The 26,759-nt window shown below is 42.3% G+C and overlaps 1 protein-coding gene across 12 annotated transcripts in view; it reads right to left on the bottom strand.

Moving 5' to 3' along the window:
• The window catches only part of zgc:112980 (uncharacterized protein LOC503706 homolog), a 28,902-nt gene extending 2,928 nt beyond the window's left edge, over positions 1-25,974 (bottom strand). For 2 of the 12 annotated variants that reach the window (XM_061680740.1, XM_061680738.1), the window contains exons 1-26: positions 25,499-25,973; positions 24,790-24,925; positions 24,611-24,719; positions 22,974-23,064; positions 21,155-21,305; positions 20,998-21,088; positions 20,809-20,934; positions 20,164-20,226; positions 19,974-20,096; positions 19,071-19,226; positions 17,100-17,153; positions 16,781-17,007; positions 16,628-16,707; positions 14,780-14,869; positions 14,616-14,693; positions 14,282-14,389; positions 12,580-12,685; positions 12,415-12,484; positions 11,222-11,445; positions 11,010-11,089; positions 10,802-10,888; positions 10,254-10,340; positions 10,071-10,175; positions 9,820-9,922; positions 9,341-9,408; positions 501-1,957 (exon numbers count right to left, since the gene is read on the bottom strand). In XM_061680740.1, the coding sequence (XP_061536724.1) occupies positions 1,736-1,957; positions 9,341-9,408; positions 9,820-9,922; positions 10,071-10,175; positions 10,254-10,340; positions 10,802-10,888; positions 11,010-11,089; positions 11,222-11,445; positions 12,415-12,484; positions 12,580-12,685; positions 14,282-14,389; positions 14,616-14,693; positions 14,780-14,869; positions 16,628-16,707; positions 16,781-17,007; positions 17,100-17,153; positions 19,071-19,226; positions 19,974-20,096; positions 20,164-20,226; positions 20,809-20,934; positions 20,998-21,088; positions 21,155-21,305; positions 22,974-23,064; positions 24,611-24,719; positions 24,790-24,916 (2,826 nt within the window). In that variant the 5' untranslated portion in view covers positions 24,917-24,925; positions 25,499-25,973 and the 3' untranslated portion in view covers positions 501-1,735. The other 10 variants (XM_061680739.1, XM_061680742.1, XM_061680745.1 and 7 more) reach the window with 10 other exon arrangements.
• Between the last annotated feature and the right edge of the window lie 785 nt (positions 25,975-26,759).

The raw sequence follows: 26,759 nt of genomic DNA, 5'->3' as shown, positions 1-26,759 counted from the left end.
TCTATATACAGTATTAGTTCTGTAGAATCTGTAAATAAATGTTATTTATTTAGATATTTAAATTAACCTTGAATACAATAATTCTAATTAAAATAAATTATTTCAAACGAAATAGTTTTTTATAATTTTGACCTTAATGTTGTTATTATTTCTCGTTGAAGTTTGGATGAAAAAAAACAAAAAACGTTTTATTGGGTTGGCGCAGTCACGCCGGCGTTTATCGTGAAACGTTTACGGATGTCCCCACTCAAGCTTGCTTAGTCTTTTACTTTGAAAGGTGCGCATCGGAACAGGTCGATGGCCTTAAGCACGTGTGACTTGACTGCAGCTCCAATTTGTTTTCGGGGAACATTTCGACATCAAAAAGTTTCCAAGCCGCAACCTTCACTCGTCACACTTTAGTGGCAAAATTACTGACAGTTAAAGGCGATTTTTTTCCCATCTTTTTTTTTTTTCCATCCCAAAAAGAAGAAGTGAATCCCGGGGAGCGTGTGACTTACTTCTCTGGCGGCGGTCACATGACTGTCAGTGTCAGCTGTTCCGTTTTGATGTCGGCCGGGGAAGCTCCGCGCGGCTCCGCCGGGGTCCTCCGATGATCTCGTCCCCGGACTTGCTGCCTTTCACCGGGCCGGAGGGTTTCGGCGACGGCGAAAACGACGAGGCGGAGGGAGACCGCAGTGGAACAGCGTGGGGGCTTCTTCCCGAGGAGCTCTCCGTCCCGCCGCTCTCCTCCTCCGGCGGCGGGGGCGGAAACCCGTGGACTTCGGCGGCCGGCTTCCAGAAGGACTTCGTGCTAGTGGCGGAGTTCTCCGAGCAGGTCGGGGCAGAGACACCGACACAAAAACGGAACCTGGATGATTTGATTATGTCATTGATTGCATACATTGATGAGTACGTCGGGCGGAATCCCGGTATCTCCAAAACCATCACTTTGCAGGAAACTAGAAAAACGACATGTTTGTTCAGCCACAAGATTGCATCGTCAAAAAAAATAGCAAGACATTTTCAAGACTGCTCAATAATTACAAAATAGAACGTAAACACGTGGAGACTATCGATTTGTGATCAAATATGAAATGGACCAAATTTGGACGCCAGCGAATTATTCAATTAACACAATGTCTGTGCAGAATATTAATAGTGGAATACAAATAAAACATCCATAACAACGCGGTCCTTTTTTGAGTAGAACTATTTAACCATGATCTCAGATTTGGAGGTGCTGATTCTCATCCCAGCCGCTTCACACTCGGCTGCGAACTGCTCCAGTGAGAGTTGGAGGTCACGGCTTGATGAAGCCAACAGAACCACATCATCTGCAAAAAGCAGAGATGCAATACTGAGGCCCCCAAACCGGGCCCCCGGATATATTAAATTAACTATAACTTTTTACAATTATTTAGTAAATGCTGAAAATGACATGTACATTTTTACATAAACTAAAATATGAACTATATAAACACTAGCATGAGATTTTCTTCGAAATGAAAAGTGCTTCACAAATGCCATTTGTACGCGTTAGTATAGTGATGCAGTACTATTAAACGTCCACCAGGTGGGGCCCACACCGGTGATGACCATACCCGACGAGGCGGGCGCGTCGGGGTCCCTGGACCTGAACCACTTCTCTGTGCGCATCATGTCTGTTGACTACCAGGCGTCTGGCCCTGGGCCCACCGCCGCCTCCGGGCCTCGCCTCAACTTCAACGAGGACTCTGAGGTCGTCCTGGGGGACTCAGCGGACTGGGCCTTCGCGTACGTGCGCCACGTGACCCTTCTGGACCTGGCGGCCCGCGGGATGGTGCGTCCCTTCTGCATGGCCTACGTGTGCTCGCGGCAGGCCAAGATCATGGACAACTTCGGACGGCTTTCGGCCGGATTTCGCCGGGCGGCCGAAAGCCTCAAGACGGGAAACAGGCAGGCCTTCTCCTTGGAACTCCACCACAAGCTCCACCAGCTGCAGTAAGAACGCACGGCTCAGCATGTCGCTTTAAACGTCTGGTTTAATTCATTGTTCGTTTATTGTTAGCTAAGATCTCTCTGAATGCTAGGAGACGAGCATTCTGGTTCTGCATGAGTGCTGAAAGACGCGCGTTCTTGTTTTGTCTGAGCGCTGAAAGATGAGCATTCGAGTTTTGTGTGCATGCTGAGAGACGAGTGTTCTTGATTTGTGTGAATTCTGAACGATGAGTATTCTGCTCTAGTTACCGTTTGTCAGATGCATTTTGTGAAGGCTGAGAGATGAGTGTTCTTGTTTTACGTTGAATGCTGTGAGATGAGCATTCTCGTTAAACCTGAAAGCTGAGGGACGAGCATTCTTGTTTTGTGTGAATGCTGAAAGGTGATTATTGTACTGTCGTTATTGTTTGTCTGAAACATTTTGTGAATGCTGTGAGATGAGCATTCTGTTTTAACGTCAAAGCTGAGAGACGAGCATTTCTGTTTGTTGTGAATGCTGGGATATAAGCACTGTAATTTAGCATGAATCATGAGAGACTAGCATTCTACTATAGTGACTGTGCATTGGAAAATGTTTGCGTGAACGCTGAGAAACAAGCATTCTAGTCCTCTCTGAATGCTCCGAGAGGAGCATTCGTTTTGCGTGAATGCTGAGAGATGGGTATTCTACTATAGTTGTGTGACAGAAAATGCTTGCGTGAATGCTGAGAGACAAACATTCCCAGTTTGTATCTGTGGCTTGATGTGCTCTTCCGGAATTTGCAAAAAGTGTCGTGTGACCGTTTCAGGTACGAACGCTTGGCATTGCTGCAGGACGACGGCGGAGAAAAGTGGGAGGAGCTGGAGGCGGTGGAGCGAGCCATCGTGACGCACAAAGATCTCCTCCGCCAGGTCACTTCCTACCCGAACAGGAAGCTGAAGCAGCCTGACTTCTTGCCCTACGAGCCCGCCGACGCCTCGACGGACGCGGACGCCGCCCCGCCTCCTCCTCCGCCCCCCGCCTGCCGCGTCGGGTCCGAGCGCCGCCTGAAGCCAATACAGGAACTCTGCAACGCCTACTTCCTGTCGCTGACGACGGAGCAGCTGGCGCAAACGGAGCTCCGCCTCCGCGGTGATATTACCGCCCTGCGCAGCGTGAGCATCACCCGCTCGCTGAACAGAAAGCTCAGACTGATCAACTTCCTGTTTGAGCGGCCTGACGACAGCGGAGAGGAGGAGGATGGAGAGGAAGTGGCGGCGAGGGAAACGGGGAGTCACCCGAGCTCTGAGTCCTGCGTGGAAGCAGAAGAATCGGCGAGTGGCGAGATGACGGGAAGCGTCAGCAGCGGAGACAGCATACAAGTGATCGGCACGGAGAGATCCTATAGGACGATCGCCGCCCCCGACGTGCCTCTCGCCTCATTCGACGCATCTTTCGCCGCTCCTCACCGCTCACCGCTCCTGCTCGCCAGCCTCGATGCTGCGCTTATCGCCGCCCCCGACACACCTCTCTTCTCGTCTGATTCGCCGACGGCGGCCGCCTCGGACCCAGGACCTCGGCGCAGCAGAGTCTCCACCAGGAGGACCAACAGCGAGGACAGCATCGAGGTCCTTAGCACCACCGAGTCCATAGTCCCCGAAGACCTCGCCGCCATCACAGAAGAAGAGGAGCTCACAAAAGATGACACAACGGACGTCGCATCGAAGAACGCTCACGCAAGAAGCGCCTACGATCAGACGCCGCGCGATCTCCTGGTGAGCCAATTGTCGTCGTCCCAGAGCGCGCTCGAAGTACTGGACGGCGCCGCGGAGTTGCCCTCGCCCCAGCGGAGGGTCCGCGGCATGGGCGGCGTCCCCCTGAACAAGCTGGGACTGCGAGCGCGGCGTTTCATCAAAAACAACTCCTTCTCCCACCACGCGGTCTTCTGCTTGCTGAGCGGCCGCCCTCTGGTGCTGCTCTCGGGAGACGAAGTTGAGCTGAGGAAGACTGTGGACGTCCTGGCTCTCTTCCTGCCGGCCCCCGGTGGCGCGGTGATGCCGTCTTTGAGCACCCCGCTCCAGCTCAGCGACCTGCTCACATGGAGGCTGATCGGCATCCACAGGTGATCACTACACTAACCTATGAGTAGGGATAGACCGATTATCGGCCGAGCCGATTATCAGCATTCTGATGCATATCGACATTGGCTTTTTTTTTTTTTTTATAAATCTCACGGCCAATAAGAGATCATTTAAAACTGGGTAAACCTCGGGGAACCATTTATATATTGAAAATTTCAGTTAAAGGTGTCATATTTTACCAAACCAACTTTTTCTAGGATTTGTCTCTATAGTGCCTCAGTAAACATGAAATACACATTAAAACGGTCCACTCATTCCTGAGTTCAAGATGTTTTTCTGCCGACGGGCCTGAAATCAGGTCATTCGAATTTCTCGAGCTTATCTATATCACCTGCGAAGATCTCCGCCTTCCGTTTTTACTCCAGATCCAGCACTGTCAACATAACAAACACGTGTGCACGGAGGCAACCGATCTGACGAAAGGGGGCGGTCTTAGCCAAATATGGACAAAGCGGATACAAACCTGGGTCAAACAGAAGTAGCTGTCAGAGGGCCCTTTTCTCGACACTAATTGATGTGTTTTTTTAAATTCAATTTACACTTTTATACTAAGTCCATGTGAGAGAGTCACTCTATGGAGGTCTGAGTAGCCAACATATGAGACCTTTAACTTTATAAAAGATGCTTCTGACCATGGGAACTGTTTTTGTTTGACCTTAAATCAAAGATAAGTGAACGATCAACATTTCAGCTATATGGAATTTCTTTTTAACTTTATCTACTGTAGAAAATTTGTTTAAGTGTTCATTTCACTTTTTAAGACATGGTGCTGAGTCTGGGAGCTCCTTGTACTTGTTCATATTTTTAAACAAAGATGTCTATTTTCTGGTGTAAAAAAAACAAATGTTGCAAACCGGTTTAATAAACGATATGCTTAAAGCTGAAATCCACAACTTATAGTTAAAAAAAAATCACCCAAGCCAATACTAGATGACATAATGTTGATTAAACCCGTCAGCTCCTCTAACATCCTGCTGTATTCTTCAACAGTTTATTATTTTATATTTCATGAATACCCGATTCATTTCTCACGCTGGCCCAGTTGGTGGCGCACCGAAAATGACGTAGGAGGAAATGACCACACGGAAATGAGGCATTTTGCCGAGCAATGGGCGGAGCATAGTTGTAAAACGCTCACTGAAAATATTATTTTGCATTTGTGTAGCATAAAATCTCTCTACTTATGAGTCATTCTTTTAATAACTGGACTTGTAAAATCGATTTTCGGGATGCTGGGCAAAACTATGCTGTTTTTTAAGGTCACACGTAACTCCCGGCACTGCCTGGAACTACAGTAAAAAACAAAAAAAAACAAGTAACAGCCCATAACTCACCCCCCAAAAAACTGTCAATAGGTGGAAGCTGAAAAGATGCCAGTATGGGCAACATACTCACCGGTCATGTCACCCGTTGAGCATGTTCAGGCTCAGTCGGCCCGCGTATACGACAGCGTGTTCCAGTTGCATTTAATATCTAACAATTTCGCAAAGGCATTGGAGAAGAGTGGACCAACATTCCACAGGCCACAATCAAAAACCTGATCAACTGTATGCTCAGATACTGACTGGTTTTCTGACCCCCAACTTCTGTATTTAATTAAAGTTTGTTTGTGTTATGGAGTTTTATGTTCTAATGACAGACTTGGCTTTATTTACAAGTTTTTTTTTTTTTTAAATATTCAACATATTTTGCAGAAATGTACTTTTTTTCGTTTTCCTAAATTTTGGCCTTTATAATAAAGGTCTAATTTAAGAAATTTGAATTATCTTTATAATTTTGGACTATGTCTCTCTATGACAGTCAGTCACTCCGAGACATTTTTATTTTAACGGTTCTAAAAATGTATGGTAGAAGAACTCAGCTCTGCTGGCAATTATGTAATGTAGATGGTCCAAATAACTATAAAAATCATACTTTGCAATTTTAAAGGTCCCGTATTTTGGCTATTTAGACCGCCATAGAGTGACTCTCTAACGTGAACTTAGTGTAAAAGTGTCAATTTAATTTTTAAAAACACCTTGGTTTTGTCATACGAGTGTCCAGAAAAGGCCCCTCTGACAGTTACTTCTGTTAGACCCAGTTTTGTATCTGCATTGTCCATATTTGGCTAAGACCACCCCTTTTTCCTCTGATTGGTTGCCTCCATTTGCGAGCGCGCACGTGTTTGTCATGTTGACAGCGCTGGCTCGGGCTGGAAAGGGAACGCTTCGCTAGTGATGCAGATAAGCTTGAGAAATTCAAATGACCTGATTTCAGGCCTCTTTGCAGAAAAACAGAACTCATCAAGGCGTGGACAATATCAATTCATAGTTCACATTTACTGAGGCACCAGAGAGACAATATTACATCCCAAAGACCAGAAAAAGTGGTTTTGGCAAAATATGTCCCCTTTAATGCACTTGAAAATATGCATTTTTTTCCCCCTTCTCAAGTGCCCACTAAAATTATAGAAACCCTTATGTCATTTTTGATTTTGTCATCCCTTTCTCACGAGCAGGTCTCAGTCTTCAGGCCCGCTTCATGGGCTGACCCGCTACAGTCGCTACCTGGGCGTGCTGGACTTGGAACAGAGGACGCTGCGCTGCCCGTCCTACTCGGGTTCACTGGTGCGCTATCTGGTGGGCTCGTCTGTGCCCGCCGCCGCCTTCCTGCCGCACGTGCAGAGCGGCCTGACGGCGTTGGCCAATCGGGCGCTGCGCTTCACGTTCGCCTGGCGAGGAGACCAGAAAGATGGTCTGGGCGAGGGAGACCTGAGTGTGATGAGTTTCCTGTCGGACCTCATCAAGCACCAGCACGCCAGATGCGGGCCGCCGGCGCTGCGCTTCTCTTACGCGGCGCTCCACTTGCACAAAAACACAAGCGCTACATAGGGTCGCAAAGGGTGGAAAATTTACACAAAATTTCCATGGGAAGTTTTGCTGGGAAATATTTCAAATTGGAAACCTTCCATGGGAATTAAGAGTAATGTGTTTCCACCGCACTTGCACTCAATCTTGTTTTTGTCAGGATTAAGCTAAAAAATATTTGTAACTATATTTAAGTTCTGTTTTAGAGTTAAACCTGAAATTTGGTAAATTCCTGCTTTGTTCTCATTTATTCCGAAAAATTCCTGTCAATTCCATTGCAAAGTTTCTTACTTTGAAAATGCTCAAAGTTTTGCCACCCTATTGCTACATAAACTCTTGGCTGTGTGTCATGTCATGTCAAACTTCAGCACACGGAGCACCTACAGCATGGGTGGGCAACATAGAACACACAAAGTTCTTAAATCCCGCTCACAAAACATTAACATCATCAAGACAAGAGTCCTGTCATATTGGGTGCATTCGTTTGTCCATTTTCTTCCTAAAATATAAATATATTCACTTTTTAGTCATGTATCCCACAAAATGTGGTTATTGAACATAAAAAACAAAAATAGTAGTGTGTATTTCCTTAAACAACTGGTTACCTCATAAGTACCTTAATTAGTATGATTTTCTACACAAATGAAAGAAGCAATTTTAAATAAACTACAAAAAATCTAAATAAATACAAAAATGTTCATAAAATGTTCTTTTAATGGTTAATACTGTTATTGAGTAATATAATTGTTGGCTTAACTAGTTTTTCAAATTCATTTGAAAATGAGGATAATGTTATTCAAAATATTGAATTCACTTATTATTTTTAACAAACACCATACTTGCGCACCAAATAACCACTTCCATAGAATATTATCAGAAAATAAAAAAATTCAATCACAAAAACTAAAGAACAAAAACCAAGAATATCTTTTGTAAAATAGAGGGGGGGGGGTCAACCAAAAACCAACACAGACACCCACAAAACCAAACACCACAAAAAAGCCCCGCACACAACCCGAAAAACACTCAAAAATTAACAAAAACCACCGGGAATACAAAAACTGCACGCACACACCCAAAAACGTGCATGCACACACAAACACTAAAAAACTAAATATACACATGCACCTTAAACCACAGATTAAAAAAATAAGACGACACAAAAAAACTGCAGACATGCAAATAAAAACAAAAACAGTAACTACGGTTAAAAAAAATAAAAATACATACAAAACTAATCACAGACAAAAACTACAGATAAATATATATATATATAAACACACACACACACGCGTGCGCACACACTTTAAAATAAATTATAGTCAAAACAAAAAAAAACAACTACAACATCCATCCATCCATTTTCTACCACTTATCCGAGGTCAGGTCACGGGGGCAGTAGCTTTAGCAGGGATGCCCAGACTTCCCTCTCCCCACCCACTTCATCCACCTCTTCCAAGGGGATTCTGAGGCGTTCCCAGGCCAGCCGAAGGACGTAGTCTCTCCAGTGTGTCCTGGGTCGTCGCCGGGGTCTCCTCCCGGAACACCTCACCAGGGAGGCGTCCGGGAGGCATCCGAATCAGATGCCCCAGCCACCTCATCTTACTCCTCTCAATGTGGAGGAGGAGTGGCTCTACTCTGAGATCCTCCCGGATGACTGGGCTTCTCACCCTCTCTCTAAGGGAGAGCCCAGACACCCTGCGGAGGAAACTCATTTCGGCCGCTTGTATCCGGGATCTTGTTCTTTTGGTCATGACCCACAGCTCGTGACCGACAACTACAGTACAAAACAAAACACAAAAGGCATACACGTAGCAAAAAAATAAAATAAAAAAACACTAAAAAAAAGACAAAGAAAAAAAAAAAAACAAATACAACAAACACACACGCACAAAGCCACTCCCACTAACAAGATAGAGTGATTGGGACCAAGCCACAAACAGAAAAGTCTGAGTAACTGCCACTCGACCAAAAGGATTAGTAATTTCCTACAGATGCCTCAAGATGCAGCAGGACCACCTTTGACATTGTTTCCTCGGCACTAACATCCCACCAGATTGTACCAAAGCAACCGTAGCGAGTTTTTCAGCAAATAACTGCGGACAAACCCCCGCCCTCCAAAAATAAATAAAAGTACGACTTTGATGAAGTCTTGTTGGGAATTCAACAACAAATGAGTGTGTTTTAAACTGCTTTTACTATAGTCAACTTTGAGTAGTATAACAAGAAAAAACATTTCTGAAAAACATTACAAAAATAAAAAGTCACAAAAAGTGCGTAAAGATGATGTGGCAACATTCTTGACTTTTGTCAGTGTTTGATAAAGTAACTGCATTATGATTAACAGTTTGACAGAACAGTGCTACAGGCGTGTCCCGCTAAAAGACAGTGCATGTCTGTAGCGCCCCTGGTGGTGGTCATGATACATGACTTACTGGGGCAAGGGTGCTGCTGGAAGGATCCAAAAGGTGACCGATGGACTCAAGGGAAATGGTGCCATCTCCTGATGATACACACACAGGGTACGCACAAAGATGGCACTCATTAAGACGCTGAGAGAAAAAAAATAAAAATGTGCCTTACAAGGACACTGCGTAATTGACTACACACACACACAAAAACTGATACACACATTCACTAACTCTTTTACACATTGACTCCACCCCCTGCGCACACACACTGAAAGCCACCCAACACATACACAAACCAACACACGCTCAAATTGGCAATGGCCCGCCCACACACACACACACAAGAAACTCATAGCACAACACACACACTGACACACAGCTAGACGGACACCAACTGAAACACATTCACACAGACAATGACGTCAACTCCCACCCCACACACACATCAACAGTAAAAACCTCGTACGCACAAAAAACAATTCTTAACTAAAATTAACACACACCTGTTGTTTGATGCAGCTCCTGATAAATCTTCTCCATGATGGCTTTGTTGCGGTTATCAAAGGACAAGTATTTCCAGAACCAGTGCAGAGACCACAGGTTCTTCTGCCATTTGGTTAAAACAAAAATAAAAAATACAAATAAAAAAATGAAGAGCTCATTGTCTTCAGGGATAAAAACGTGCACTGGATTCATTGAAGACTCGTCTAAACTGATGCACTTTTCCTGTTTCGGAGTAGCTTGTATTGTTTACCTCAAAGGCGCAGAGAATGGGGATTATTGGCGTGAGATCAGGATGGAGGATGTTCTCTCTCAAAGCTTTGGTGACCAGCAGCAGCAGGGCCTGATCTGGGTACAGCTACAGGAAACATACACACACAATTGTATGTGCACTAGTATCACAGATGACTTGTGTATAGCATGTTGACATTGGTACCAGCATAAAGTGATGTGGAATTAGTACGTCGGAGATGAGTCCATTGTCGAAGGAGAGCAGCACGGAATTCGTAATGTTGACAGCTTCCTGATGCCAAGAGGAAAACTGCATCAGTTCATTTAAAACACACTAAGGAAGTACACGTAAAAATATGAAAATATTTACACATGAAAACCAACACGACACACCAAAAATTGAAATGCACAAACGGATAATGATTCAGTTGCTGGTTTGGTCCGTAATATGGCAGAAAATAGACAAAAATGTTGATCATGGTTTTCCACACTAACAGTCGTTTGCAAATGTCTTATTTTGATGAAACAAAGATAATCAGTCTGCTTTATTACTAAAATAACAACTATTAATATTTACTGTTGAAAGGCTGAAATTCTGAGGATTTGGACAATTTTAAGTTGTCTCTAGACGATTGATTATCAAAAATTGCTATTTATTTGACAATTAATTAGATGTCGATTCATTGAAAAAACAGATTCTCACGCACACAAACCAGACAAACGTACACAAAAAGAAGACCAAGAAAAACATACGTGCATGAAGTCCGGACTTGGTTCCGGGAAGCTGTTGAGTGAGTGTGTGACGTTGACCACGTTGAGCAGAGTGATCCAACACTGGGACTGAACAACACAAGCAACCACCCATACAAAACGAAACAAACAAAGACAAACAAAACTTCACCATGTTTGGAGATGACTGGATGGGGGAAAAAAAAGAAGAGTAAAACTAGTTGGAACTTACATTTACATAGAAAGCTGGGTAGTGTCTGTGGACCTTGAGTGCAAAGTGCACGAATTGTGAACGCATCAGCGGTCCAGCACCTGGGGTGCACATACACACAATGTTAAGGAAGGAAGGAAGGAAAGACAGACAGACTAAAGAGACAAACTGGGAGAGACACACACATACACAGTGACATCCACAGACACATACACACATGCAGAGACAGGCACCTTTAACGCGGCCCCAGGTGTCGCCGTGAGCACAGAGCTCCCCTGTGTGAGCGATTGTCATCTTGGGTGCCGTGGTGGTGCCGAGAAGGCGGAGGTAGAGCTGGAAGGTGTGCTGCGTGAGGCGCGCAGCTGGTCCTCTATCTGGGAAGAACGTCCTCAGCGCCTCGCCAGTTTGGCCCTCAAGGCACAGCAGGAATGGCAGGAAGTCCTTCAGCTGCAGGAATCTACAAGACAACAATAAACGATGACAAGATAATATGTACCTTCTGTTATCTAGTAGCAAGAGCATTTCATTGTTCTGCCAGTCACTGCATGTCGCTGGCATAGCTACTTTTTTAAAATTGATTGAGGTTTTTATTTTGAAAATGCGGTACAAAAAACAAAAATGAAAAATCATCAATATTAGGGCTGTCACTATCAAATTGATTATTCAATCGATTAATCAATCGGATAAAACATTTTGCATTACTGTAGTTTATTGTAAAAACATTTTTTCACATTTACTGTTTATTAATCGATTGTTGTTTATTTAGCATTGTTTAATGATGAAACAAAACCAAATAATCAATGAAACAATAAACCAGGAGGGCATGAGGTTGGACTCGCCAACCTCTCTCAAACAGCGCTACTTCTTGAGTACTGATTAATGCGAACGACGGGCTAGTTTGATGTACGTACACTTCTGAGGCTGCTTCAGGTAAAATTACAAGTTATTTATACTAAGGCTGCAAATTACAATTATTTTCATAATAGATTAAACTGACTACCATTTTTTCCCCATAAATTATGATTCAGTTAATAGTTTGATCCATAATGTCAGAAAAATAGGCGAAAAAGGTTGATCATTGTTTTCCAAAGTAAAAGCAGATGCAAATGTTAGTTTGATTAACCAAAAGATAAGAGAACGTTTACTGTTGAGAGGCTGAAATCAGAGGATTTTGACAATTTTAAGGTAAACAATGACTAAACGTTTGATCGATTATCAAGATAGTTGATTAATTTTATAATCAATTAGTTGTTGACAATCGATTAATTGTTGCACCTCTCGAAAATACAAATATCCAATACTAAAACACCTCTGGCAAATGCAACCTACAGCTGTATATTCATTCAACACAGACAAAATGTATTGAACCTGAATGACACAAAATGGATGCCTGAAGGGTTAAAATAGTGTTGTTAACAGCACTTACTTGTCCCAGTTCTTTGCGGATGGCCACAGAACTTGTCTGCTAGACAGACTATATCTTGAAGGGTCTTTCGCTGCAGGGGAAGAGAGAGAAGCAGGAATGCAGAGTCAGAGCCCAGACCGAAATCACCCAAAGACCTCGAGGGGGATGTGTGCTGTGAAATCCCACCTGCTGGGTTCTCCAGCTCCCGATAGATCTTGTGCACGATAGCCACGCGAGACTCAGCGCCAGGCAACATGTCCTTCCAAAACCAGTGGAGAGCCCACATGTTCTTCTGCCATATAAACATAACATCACTGGTTCACACTTTCACAAAAAAGACCTGCTGTTCAACAGTAGAGTAGTACCTTATGAGTTTAACCTGTTCCGTAACCAAGCTTGAGCTTGCTGGCAGGGTGGACATTTCTGGCTAATGTTAGCATTTAAAGAGCCCGTGGTGGACTTTCACTTACCAACTTGATTCATTTAGAAAGAAAGATGTGTACCGTTTAACAAATATACTTCTGAAAGGGTATTATATCAATTGATATTTCACTATGACGGCGTGGACAACAAGCTAAGCTTGACAACATCCAACTACACACATAATATGATGGAAATTATGAAACTTAAGTGTAGATATTTACTCTGCAACTAGCCAGCGTTTCAGCCTCCGATGAAGAAAGCCAATGCTGGTAGTAAAGTCACTGAAAACAACGAAAGGGGGGGACAGCAATTTCAGGAAAATTATTCCGCTAACCTTGTCTGTTTCTTAGCAGTAATTAAAGTCACTTTTGTGAAAAATAGTTGCGAGAGGGCTCGGAAAAGTTACTAACTATAGCGACGAAATGGCTAATTGGTAACATTAAGTGCTTTTCTAAACTAGCTTGTCTCCATTTATAGCCATGTTGTTAGTGTCAGCAGTGCACATCAACGGGGAGAATACACACTGAACTACGGAAGCTGCTAAAAAGAACTATGTCACTGACAAATAAGAATGAATAATACCGATGATTACCCCAGCTGTAGCTCTGTCACTATAGAATATTTTTAGAATCAATTCTCCTATGGATTATTGGTCAGCTAATCGAATAATAATCGCCCGGGCTCCCCACTATTATTTTTGTTAACTATTAACATGAATTGTATTCTCATTTATGAGGGATGGACTGTATGGTATAAATTTGGTGTACAGAATTTGAGACAGCAAAATGCTAAACGGTTAGCAATCACGATTAGCATATGCGTGCTAGCGATGACCATTTTAGGTTTAAAAAAAAAAAAAAGCCAACTACAATTCAGCTCACTCATAAATGTGATTCTATGTACATTAAAAATCTAACAGTGTCGTAAAAAACACAGACACTCCTCTATTGTTTTTGGCAAAGTTTATCAGTGGCCCAAGACTGCGTCTGTCTGCAATAAATGTCCGTGTGAAACATTGGTTCCGCCTTTTTTTTGGCGGGTCCCGGCAGAGCTTACAGGCAGAAATTTTGCATCGACCTATCTTTGAAGTCGACTTAGCAGAGTTATTTGATTTTTCTTACCTCCAGCCCTACCCAGCTGTCTATAAATCAAGCAAAATGGCCACGTTCGTGTTCACATAGCAAAGATTCCAAGCGTACCAAAATGCGTCACAGCAAACCATATTACATTTTCTGTATGGACTAGCATCAGATAAGCAAATAAAGCAGCGCTAATAACCAAATTGAATCAAAATTGCCATCAGTTAGCATACAGGTGCGAACATGCTAAACCAAAGTATCCGTTATTCAATGGTCCAAATCTGTTTACATCCCAGTTACATAAGAGGATTATCTCAAGAACATCTTGCTTCGTCCTGTTAGCTGCCGATGTTAATGTTGTACCCAAAAGTCACATTTGTAGCTACCTCAAATGTGCAGAGAAGCGGGATGATTGGATTCAGAGACGGATGGAGAATGATGTGACTCAAGGCTCCGGTGACCAGCAGCAACACAGCTTGATCTGGGTACGCCTGCTATCACACACACACAAATTTTATATGCTACTCACACACAAAGGTCACTAGGGTGCATGCGTGTGTGTGTGTGTGTGTGTGTGGATGTCTTCACATATGTCTGTCTGTGTGCCAGCTTGTCTGTCTATATGTGTCTGTCTGTATGCAACTGTGCGTGTATCTACTGATGTGTCGGTGGTCTGTGTGTCTATATGTATCTGTGTTTATGAGACATGTAAGAACGTACCGACACAAAGTGATGCGGGATCTGCAGGTTATCACCGGACTCCTCCTTCAGAATAGAACGGACCGTGTGTGCAGCTTCCTGATTGAAGAAGAGGAAGGAAAGCAAGGAAATCCGATGAAAATAAAATGATGAGTTCATGGAAAGATTTTTTGAAATAGTCATACTTTTAAGAAGGCCAGACTGGGTTCAGGGATACCGGCAGTCCCCTGGCGACTCACGTGGACGATCTTGAGCAAGTGGGTCCAAAACTCAGACTGGATAAAGAACGTGGTAAAAATGTAAAAATTTTTTTTATCAATACAGGTGGATTCAGCACGTTTAAGGACAATTAACACCTTAGCACAAAAATTAAAGGCTTTTAATATTCTGCGGAGACCCTGAGTTGGGACAAGCATGATAAATTCACAAAAGGTGTAATGCCAAAAATCTGGGGTTTAAGGTGACGGCACAGTTCACATTGACTACCGTAAAACAACAAAATGCTAAACATCAAACAGCTTTTTTTATGTTAACAGGAACACAAATATGAAAATAAAACTCAAGCAGTAAATTCCCCAATACGTTTTGCAAGCAAAATGTACAGCATATAGTTAAAAAAATAATAAAATCATAGAAAAAAAAAATATATATATATATATATATATATATATATATATATATACATACATACACACACACAAGATTTCATCTTTTCAGGGACGTGCACATCAATAGGTTGCCTTCTTTTTAAGAAACAGATGTGAGGCTGTTTAAAGGCAGCTGGAAATTGTTTTTTGGAAAAAAAAAAAAAAAAAAAAAAAAAACACTCAATGAATGAATTCAATATTCATGAATAATGCACCACCATTTTACATGGAAAAGGATGACATGCTGTGGCAACCCCTAACGGGACAAGCTGAAAGGAAAAGAAAGAAAGCACCATCAATAGTTTGTCCTCTTTATAGGAAACTAATGAGAGGCTGTTTAAAGGGAGCCTGAAGTTGCATTTTCACACAAAATATTTATTCATATGCAACAGCTTAAATCTTTTCTTTTTAGGAAAGTTCAAAGTCAATTGATTGCCTTCTTTTTAGGAAATGGATGGGAGGCCAGTTAAATGTAGCCGAAAGTTGTTTGCACAAATATAAATATTTGATCACATATATATACACAACAACTTAAATCTCTTCTTTTTAGGAAAGTTCCCCATGAGAGGCTGTTTAAAATTAGAAGTTGAGTTTGTAAAAATAAATTATGCATCTTCTCATCATATATATATATGATGAGAGATGCATAATTTAAGAATTTTTTTCCACCTGTTTTTCTGCCACATTTTTCTCCACGTTTTTCTGCCAAAATTTTTTCCACCTGTTTTTCTGACAAATTTTTTCTGAGTTATCGGGACACATCGAACTCACGTGAGAACCTGCGAACTGCAAGTGACTCTTTGCGGACTCCGTAGTGAGCAACATGACCGGCTTATTTAGTTTGATCAAGTTTTATTTTGATACGAGTTTAAGACACTGGGAGATACTCCTGTCTTTTGAGTCACATAAATAGTATTGTTATTAGTTTGTCGACATTACGCAGGCACCTGCGGACTTTGCGTTTGTTCCGGAGGAAAGCCCATTCAGATTTGCTTGATACAGCAATGTTTGTCCAGAATCAGTTGGACAGATATGGCATTAGTGAGTCCGCAGGTTCTCGCGTGAGTTCGATGTGTCCCGATAACTCAGAAAAAAAAGTCAGAAAAACAGGTGAAATGTTTTTTTGCCAGAAAAGCAGGTGGGAAAAAAATGGTCAGAAAAACAGAAAAAAAATATTCAAAAAACAAAGCCCTAAAAAAAAATTACTCAGAAAATAAGTTTTATTTTTTATCCAAGTGAATGAAATACGCTTCCGTACTAAATAACTATTTCAACAATGCTATATTTAACTTTTACCTGAAACATTAATTAATGGAATCGGGACCGGAAACAATGCCCAACCCTAGTCTTTGCTGAAGTTCACACGATGCTTAGCGGCACACTTACATTCATGCGGATGGCCGGACAGCCCTTGTGGACCTTGCGAGCAAAGCGGACCAATTCTAAACGCGTCAGAGGCACCGCACCTGAAACAGAGAGAAGGGCTCAACTTTTCTGGCAAAGACAATAAAATGGAGGTCACATGGGAGATTTCCCGACCTTGGATCGCACACCATTTGTCGTCAGCGAAGCAGAGCTCCCCCACGGGACCGACGGACAGCTTGGGCGCCGTTGCTGTGTCCAGCACACGCAGGTACAACTGGAAGTCCCGCAGCGTGAGGCGCGAGACGAGCCCGCTGCCTGACTGAAAGAAGGTGGTGAGCGCAGGGTTGAAGTTGCCCTCCATGCACATGAAGAAAGGGATGAGGTCCTTCAGCCGCAGGAAGCTAGAAGAGAGGCAGACAAAGACGGAAGGGGGTGATTTCAACACAGCGCCACCAAGTGGTATTTGGCAGTGACAGTGTCACAGCGCACTCACCAACTGAGCCGTTTTGTCCGGACGACACGTAGGTAGCGGCTCAACTCTCGAAACCTACAAGACATTCAAGTTAACGTGTGAGCTTGCTGTCAATATACTGCAAGCAGGTTTATGATTGGTTAAGGGTGGGTCCGCCCAGTTTTTGGGACCAGGGAGCAACTTTTCTAAGGACTACCTAATAATCCAAAGGCCAAGTTAACATACAGTATCTACCATGTGTACTCCTAGACACCATAGGAATTAAAGTTTTTTTAACTTGGTAAATGCACCCGAAGTGCTACAGCTGGGCGATATGGAAAATTATTGCTATACAAAACTAATTTTGGATAGCAATTCTGAGATTTGTGTAGAAGTTTTTTGACACGCTGTTTTGGGAAGTAATTTAAATAAAAGTTCTATTAAGTACTAAATCACTCACTGTCTAGTTGTATGTTTTTCTACACTAAATTTATATATGGAGGCATATAAAATGGATGAATCAACTGGTGTACTGTTTGCTGATCATGTCAATAAAACAGTTTGTTTTCTCTGGTTATTAGTATTTTTTTTAATTATGCTTACAATGTCTAATATATTTACTAAAATGAAGACTACACACTGCAAATACAAAATTACTGGACACAAGCCCAATGAATATTAGCATTCAAGGTTTCACTAAAATGTCACTTTCACTTAAATGTTTTGGATTTCTTTATAAATAATTAATTAGGATTATATCTTTTTAAAATAAATGGGCTGCAGCTATCGAATATTTAAGTCCAACAGCAATTTAGGATCTCGTGCTATTTGAAATCACCAAATTATTATTATTATTTTTTAAAATGCTCTCTATCTTCAAGACTCTACAGACCTTGATGGCGTCATATATTCCTCTTGCTGTAGACATAATATAGTACCACTATACAACACACCATCGACTGACTTTACTTACCCGAACCTTCTCGCTGTCAGAGCCATGGCTCAACGCCCGCCCAATAGGAGTAGTTTTGTAGATTTCGGATAATGTTGCAGGATTAATATCAAAATTTACTGCCTTCTTGTGTGCCTCTGCGCGGTTCTGCTTTTCAACATTTACTCTCTTTAGCCCACTGCATGCAACACGTTCCACAAACTTTGGCAATATTTAATTTGATTTGCGTGCTGGCAACAAGGGAACAACGCATTTCATCTACGGCGCCCTCTTTGACCATAAAACAAAGTCATGTGTGCCTTTTCGCCCAGCTTTCAACCGCCCGTGGCTTGGAATGTCACATTTTGTCATCTGCTCGCTACCAGCCATGAGTTCAGAGTGACTTTTGACCAATCAGCGATCACCTTTCTGTACACTGCTGCCTGCCACGCAGCTTTCCATTTCTGTTATTAATCCATGCTCTTTTCATCAAATTACGAGAAATAAACGGTTCAATCTTTATTTTGCGAGCTGCTGACTGCTCAGAAAAAGGTTTTATTTACTGTAAACTTTCAAAATATGCATCATGCATCCGTGTCCTTCCTTTGCTGAGGTGACAAAAGCACTTCTATCGTCCTCACGATATATATATTGGCCAGCTCTATGCAGTGCGCATATACATGTAGCGATGCCTCTGGTAACTTCTTCCACCTCCTAGGCTAAACTCCACTCCAATACAAAGCTTGTCTCTTAGTGGAGATTCGTCACTTCGACATACAATGGAACCTCTGCTCACGATTGATCAGTCTTGGCACAGGCGCATAACCACTTAAATGTGTGAAGCAAGGTTCCACTGTACTTCTTTGGACCAATTGCACTACTGCACCTATTTAGCCAGGGCTTTGGTACCATTTTGTGTCATCTTAGAGTGTTTCAGAAGGAGCACAAAAAACAAAAATGGGTGAGTTTTCAGCAAATAACGGATAAGTATAAGTGAACTCATAACAATGTAATTAAATGTTATCTAGTGTGCGTCTACCGACTCAAGCTACGCAACAACGCAATGTTGTTCCATTGTGCACCTCTTCTGGTCCAGCAGTCGCTCCACTCTAAGCAGAAAAACATCAATGTCCTCAAACAGAGTGTCCTTCTTCCCTTTGTTGGTGCGCACGCCGACCACGTTCTGTCCTTTTAACACAGACACCAGCAGGATGTCATCCCACGGGCGCACATCCATGCTGCGACACACACACATACGTTGCAGTTGTTTTAGGGACAGAATAAGAACAAAACACCACGGAAACAAAAACAACCAACCTGCTTTACACACAAAATAGACAATCACACAAAAATGTACACAAGTGCACAAAAAACAACTACGTCAAACAAACAAAAATACAAAAAAAAAAAAAAAGAACCACTTAAAACACACACACTAAACAAAAACAAGCCTACAAAACGGCAACACACACACACAAACCAAATGCACACCTCAAACAAAGGCACAAAAATACAAAAACACGCACACGTTAAACAAAACACCTTAAATACAGACACCTCAAACACAAAATAGACTTGCACACCTCAAACAAAAAAGCAAAACAAAAAACAAAAAAAACTGAAAAATATGCACACACCTCAAACTAATAAAAACACACTTTAGACAAACAAAAAATACAAATACACAAAACAAAAAATATGCATACCCCAAACAAACAATCACCTCAAGTGCAAACACAAAACATACCTCCAAACAAAAACAATTTAAACAAAAACCTCAATCACAAAATAGCAGACACACCTTAAACCACATAAAGACAGGGATACCTTAAGCACACACACACACATCAAAAACACACTTTACACATAAAACATATGCACAACTCAAGCAAACAAAAAAACTTTAGACACACAACAAACACAGATCTGCCCTATAAAACGAAGTACACAAACTGTGTGTGAAAGGCATGCAAGTGGACACACACCTGGTCCTAATGTGCTTGAGCTGAGGAGGAAAACTTAAAGTCCTGTAAAAATCCTGCAGTTTTTGTCTGAACTCTGGCGTGAAATCGTCCATGACCATCTGCCTCTGCAGCGACGACGCCAACCTGACATACAAAAACACACATGAGCGCACACGCATACACTTAAATGTGTCATACAAGCATACACCACCTGTTCATTAACATCCATTTGGCCGCTGCAGCGGTTGAGGAGGGCAACACTGGGAGATAAATCCTGCAGACGGCAAGAAAAAAAACATGAGACATACGTCTTGACACACACACACACACACACACCAACATTCAGACCCACAGATACACACGCAGAAACACAAGCAAACATAGATACACAGTGACACATACACAAATTGACCCCCACAAACACACCCTCTCCTTCACACACCAACACAAACGAGACAGACAGATATAGACGACACAAATACATCCTCTCTGACGCACACAAACTCGATCTCTCTCAAACGCTCACTCGCTCTGTCACACGCACGTACTCTCACACTCATTCACACACACCGACAACACACAAACTCACACGGGCACACTCTCCCACACGCACACTCAGGCACTGACACACGCTTGCACACACACAAACACACCACCTCTCTCACCCATCTCCTCTCTTTCGTGCAGACTCTCTCACACATCGACAAAACACACACTCACACACGTTCAGGCACTGACACACCCTTGCACTTGCGCGCACGCACACACTTTATTAGGTCCACCTGCATCACCCAGGTATCTCTAAAAATGTGCATGTGTACTTAATAAAGCGTCACGTGTACATTGGCCTACAAACCCTTCGACTTGCAAAAGTTGAAGCAACTCCTGAGCGACCGCCAGCCTCATGACGGCTGCCGCTCGGCCATCTTGTTGGTCCACTTTGTTCAAGAAGGCCAACACGCATCCATAGATGGGCGAGTAGCTGCGGGAGAGAACATAAAATAGGCGTCAGGTTCAAAAGGCATAAAACGGTGGCATGACTCACTCGTAAGTGACGCCGTCGTCCACATGCTTGTCGACCAGTAAGGACACCATGCGAGCTCTGAGGTCTGCTTTGAAGCTCTGCAGCATGGACTCTGTGAGAGAGTCTTATTGTTATTTTCAGACGACGTGAAGAAGAAGAAAGTGAAGCTTGTCGGTACCCGCTTGTCGGAGGTGCCCGTCGACCTCTGACAGCGTCAACTTGAAGACCGCCAGTTGGCCAAGGAGCTCGCCGTTTCTCATCATGTTCCAGAAGTCGCTCTTCTTGTGGCTGTTGCAGTGGCACACGCCGCTCATGTGCCACTTTTGACACTAACATCATCACACAAAATTCAGTGCATTAGCTTCACTGGTTTTTTTTTTGTAACTTCAGTTGTGAAGTCATACTCACCACACCACTTTAAAATAAATGAAATGAAAATAAATTAAATTAGCATAACGCATTGGTCGGAATAATAATAATATCGCAGATTTTATGTGACCAGTTTTTCTGCGTTTTTACAGGACAAAGGGAAGTCCCATTTTAGAGTTCCGCGCCTTCAGTGTAGTACCATATTGTGCCACAAAATGCCAGGCAGCACTGAGTTGTATTGAAAGACATGCATATGTAATTGGGCTTCATTAACTAATAAATGCATACAATTTTTCTTACTCTGCACACAAGTTGAGAGTACAGTATATGCAAAATCGCCGCTGGATTAATAGCGTGTGCGTACGGCACCAGACAGTGTTCGACTGCTATTTACATTAATGAAGCCCAATTGTCTTCGCACCATCGTGTGAATGTTAATTAATCAGAATTAATTCTAAATGACTAGCTCGTGCTTGCGGCGCTCCAATCTGCATAAACTGTGCCCGTTTTATGAATCAATTCCCAGGTACTGGAATTGGTACCGTACCAGCACCGGTTCAAATGTGAAAGCTACCCATCCCTAATGGTGACACCAAACAGTCAACTTGGTGACCTACATGAAAATACAAGAAATGGCCTTTACACCAAACATTAAAAAGGAACAAAACAATGAAGAAACAAGGGTGGTCTAATAATTTTTTCCGTGACTGCACCTTGAAATGGGTTTATGGGCTTCATTAAGAGAACAAAATAGTGCTTTGCCGCCATATTGTGGCATCTATAGACAATTATTGCATAAACCTTTCTTCAGGTGGGTGTCAATTACTCGTGGATTTTCACTATTCGCCACAGGGCTCTGTCCCTACCCCATGTAAATAGCAGTCGAACACTGTCTGGTGCCTCACCACCAGCTTGCCCATGACCCTGAACAAGTGTTAAAATAAAATGGCTGAAACTGAGTTATGATCAAGTGGGAAACAATCACACTGTCTTGGAGTCCTCCCACCTCCATTGTGATGATGTGTGTGCATCTTGAGATAGCCGGACAGAATTTTTTTTGTCATTCCAATTGAAGATCTCTGGTCAACTGTTTACACGTGACGTGATCTATTCCGATCTGGCGTTTACATGGGTCATTACATTTAATCAGAACAGCCGTCTAACAGATGCATGACATGCGCAGATCGATGTAAACATCACATTTTCAAGTAGGAGGTCAATCGTCTATTTAGCACAGTAGTTGCGAATGCTTTTACACTTTTATTAAAGGAACAGGTTTATGAAAACAAGATATAAACATCGTGGCAGATTAGCTCTGGTAGGAAGTCGGCGGCGCCATCTTTTCAAGTGCGTAAATAATGACGTCACTGCAGATTTACATCAAGACAGCACCCGCAGACATAGCACAGCCCGTCACCATTCCTATTCACTGTTTACATGACGGAAATGTACTACTTATCGCTTTGGCAAAGGGAATATTCCACCACTGTGAATCCGAATGAAATTCCATTCAGAATCGGACTCTTTATTCCGATTGAAATGTTTATATGGAGAGTTTTCATTTGGGCTTCTAAACAGATTATAATCACAATACAAGGCTCCATGTGAACCCAGCTATTGTCACATACCTTGGCTGCCAGTTTGTCACAGATGTAACAGAAGCACTGCTCACATTGGAGCTGGTTCCCAGGCACAGGATCCCCGCAGTCGTCCGTAGCTCTGAAGAGCAGAAGATGAAGACTTAAGCGACTTTGGGGGGGGGGGGTGTTATAGCTGTATATATCGTCCTACTTCTGTGACGATGTTGATGGTCAGTTATGACATTTTCTCCTTTTACGTCTGAGACTTATTGTTCTGGCTGTTGGACGTTTGCAAAAGACAGTATGTGCTGAATGTAGTTCTTTACTTTTCCTATTCATCTATATTTTTGCTAATTTACCAGTTACCCTTCGTTTCAACAGTTTCCAATTAGACTACTAGAAAGTTATAATTACTACATGTTCTTGATTTTCAGGTGAGATTTCTCTCTTTGTTACATACTGTATGTCACTAACCTCTCTCCACACAGTAGTTAGGTTTCTGTGTAGGTATGGGACGGTATCAGATTCTGACGGTATGATAACCTTGAGCAAAAATACCGCAGCCGCAAGGTATTTAAATTACAGCTCTAAAATCTATTACTTTGAGAAATTTGGGTAAATGTAAATTTTTTCCTCCATTGAACGCAATCTATTTAAAAAAAATAAAGTAATATAAAAAATATATTATATATATATATATATATATATATATATATATATAAAACATGTTCCATGTTCAGTTTAAATAAATAAATACATACATAAATAAATAAATGCATCCATTCATAAATATTAACACTCAGTAAATCACAATGTCGTATTAGTGGTGAGTTATTTTTTAGAAAAGACTCACGGGCTACTCATGTGGTCCTTGGAGGCTACCTGGTGCTTACAGGCACCATGTTGGTGATCCCTGCTCTTACATATTGCTAAAAGAAATATAAAATACAAGCAAACGTGGGTGTTTACTAGTAAACGTAACTATTTTAAGCTTTGAACTTTTTTCTACTAAACACATTTATAGAAAATAAGACAAAAAAATACAAAACAAGAAAATAAATTACGTACAAACAAAAGAAAAAAAAATCTGCATCCAGATAACTTGTCTATAGTTAATACTGGCATTGAGATACACCAAGTGCCTCAAGCTTTGAGGAGCTGATCCGGTTAAAACTTGAACCATTTTATTTTACTTTGGGAGCATGCCGTTGCATTGACTGGCAGATAGTGTTTACAAAAATCTAACCCGAATGCCATGGCAACTGTGGGCCCTGGAAGTACTTGCGGTGAGTCCACAAGTGGCTAATGACACGACCGTCCAACTCTGTCAGCTCACTGTGTGATCCGCACGCCAGCTCACCACAACAATGACAATTTATCGAGTCCGGAAAAACTATAGTGTCCATTTTATGTACAAGTATTAAACAATATAGGCCTTTTAATTGGCCAATGCATATTCCTGTGATTCCAGAAGTTCAGCCAAAAATAGCAAGGCTTTTTATAACGCTAAAAAGTAGCCCAACATTATTATTGATAATGCAATTAAACACGGCACACACTGCTTCCTTATCCCAGCTGCAATCCCCCTCTCTGCATGTAGCACTCTCTCACTCTCACGTCTGTTGTGAAACTGAAACTAAATAGACTTGGGTTGAAAGCAATGGTGCGGAAACTAGAGGCCTCACTTAAAAGGATGTTTGGGGCAGTCGAAGCGCGCATGGGGCAACACCTCAGCCGGACGGGAGAAAGTGACCACCAGGTCTTCGTCCATCTTACTGGGAGACAGCGTACAGTCTAAAAGGACACAAAACGTTGTGTTTGGTGCACACACAGAGTACAGACAAGAAAATCGAAGATGGCTTACCCTTCCACGCCATGTCCTCCGTCTCCATGATAAGTGATGATTCGTAGCATGATACTTCCGGGTTACAGCCTTCTTCTTCATCATCGCTGATGATGATGATACTGCCATTGTCCACGGCTGCGCACATAACGAACGCCTGGGAAAATAACGGCAGACATTTAAAATGAGTTAAAAGCGAAACATTTCTGTAAATCTTCATCGAAAGGGGAAACTGCCAACTTATGATTCCAAAGAGCCTAGAAAGTACAATATTAGCTGTCCTACTCTGCGCCCGCTCTGACTAATTTGGGGCGAGTCACGCAAATGAAGCAAAGAAGCCTGCAAAGGTGCCAGAACAGAAATGCATACCTTGCTTCCATTTCTAACATTATATTTCTTTGTGAAGCGGCGAATGACGGAGACCAAAACAAAACACACAGAGTAGATTGGACATTACCCACTTGGGTTGTCGTTGACTCCCATTACCCTAAAATGGGACCGGCTTGTTGAACAGAAACAAGCGCACGGCTCAAATCGGTCCGTATAGACGAGTGAGGTTACGAACAAGCGACATGAACTTTGACAAGCTAAAACGCCTTTCCAAACAAGCCCTTTTGAAGAGCCGCGTAAGACTGTCGCCACAAACAGAACATTTTATGTAACATTACAGAGCAATAATAGTACTTAAAAGTTGAATAAATGTAAAGCAAATGAGTGCATGCATTCTTACTGATCACTGCCAAACCTTCGTAAGAATTTCTTCGCGCCGCTGGCAAACGCACTTCCGGCTGCCTTCCTCGTGAGTTTAATACGTGTGAGCGTAAAGGGAAGTTTATTCACAGCGTCATCTGTCGGAATTTGAGTTGTAGACTTACTTTATTACCAATATTGTCCGATATGACGATCCAATTTCCCACCAACAAACTTTATTTCTATAATACTAAAGCATATAATAAAGGGTACGCTCGGAAGTTCCCCCCTAGCGCGCTCTGTGCACTCCGAAACGTTCGGAAGCTTAAGAGCGTCGTTGGTATTTGCCGTTCGGTTATTCAGAGACACTCTGAGATGTTTGCACGTTATATTGACTCATTCAATATGGCGGACGCACTGACGTGTCCCTGCTAATGGCCAACACACTTGTTCGTGCCCTCAGGGACACTCATGGACCTTTTCAGCCCATTTGTGGGGGTGCTCAAGTACCTTGAAATTGAATTCCAGCACCCCTAACATTTCGACATAGTTTTTTTTTAACTGTATGTCCTTTTTAACCAAGCTAAAAAAGTGCATAACCATAATTGGTTGAAAGGAAATATTTTAACAAAAACACGGCACCCCTTGAATCAAAAAGTATTTGTGCCACGCAATCCATCCCACTTATTCCCAACTGGACCCTGAGCACGCTATCTGTACAGAGCAATACATTGCCTTCCAGTGATTTACGGTCGTGGTTTCCATACCTGGCTTAAACCAGGATACGCGACGCATTTCTTAACTTCTCATTACCATTCATAATTCTGCTGCATCTAATCATACAGAACGGTTTATGTAGTTAGGTGGGACTTAGCTGACATTTCTAGGAAATGTTTCAGGTGATCAGCGGCAGCACCACTGTCCTGTTTGAATGAGAGAAGCTAGCTGTTGTGTCATGTGCATCTGTATTAAAGCCAAGGTGGTACTGACAAACTGAATGGATGTTGATTAACATTATAACTCCTATTGGGACAGAGAGAGAGAGACTTTCACATATTAGTATTGAAAATATTCACAAACGTTAATTTCTGTCAGTGTGTTTTAAATGTTTCCATTTCAAAAGTCCTGAAAATAAGTTGAAGGTAAATTTTGGAGTATTTTTTATTACTCACTCTTGAGGGCTGGTTTACTCTAGAAAAAAAAATGCATACTGTTATTGTGTATGTAGACGCTGCTGTATCAAAATGAGTCGTCCTCCCCTTTAATTAGTATAGGGCTACAATATGTTTGTTTTATACATA

The sequence above is a fragment of the Phycodurus eques genome, chromosome 6 (genome assembly GCF_024500275.1).
Source record: "Phycodurus eques isolate BA_2022a chromosome 6, UOR_Pequ_1.1, whole genome shotgun sequence".
NCBI lineage: Eukaryota > Metazoa > Chordata > Actinopteri > Syngnathiformes > Syngnathidae > Phycodurus > Phycodurus eques.
The sequence above is the reverse complement of the archived record's forward strand: the minus strand, read 5'-3'. Positions and strand labels throughout refer to the sequence as shown.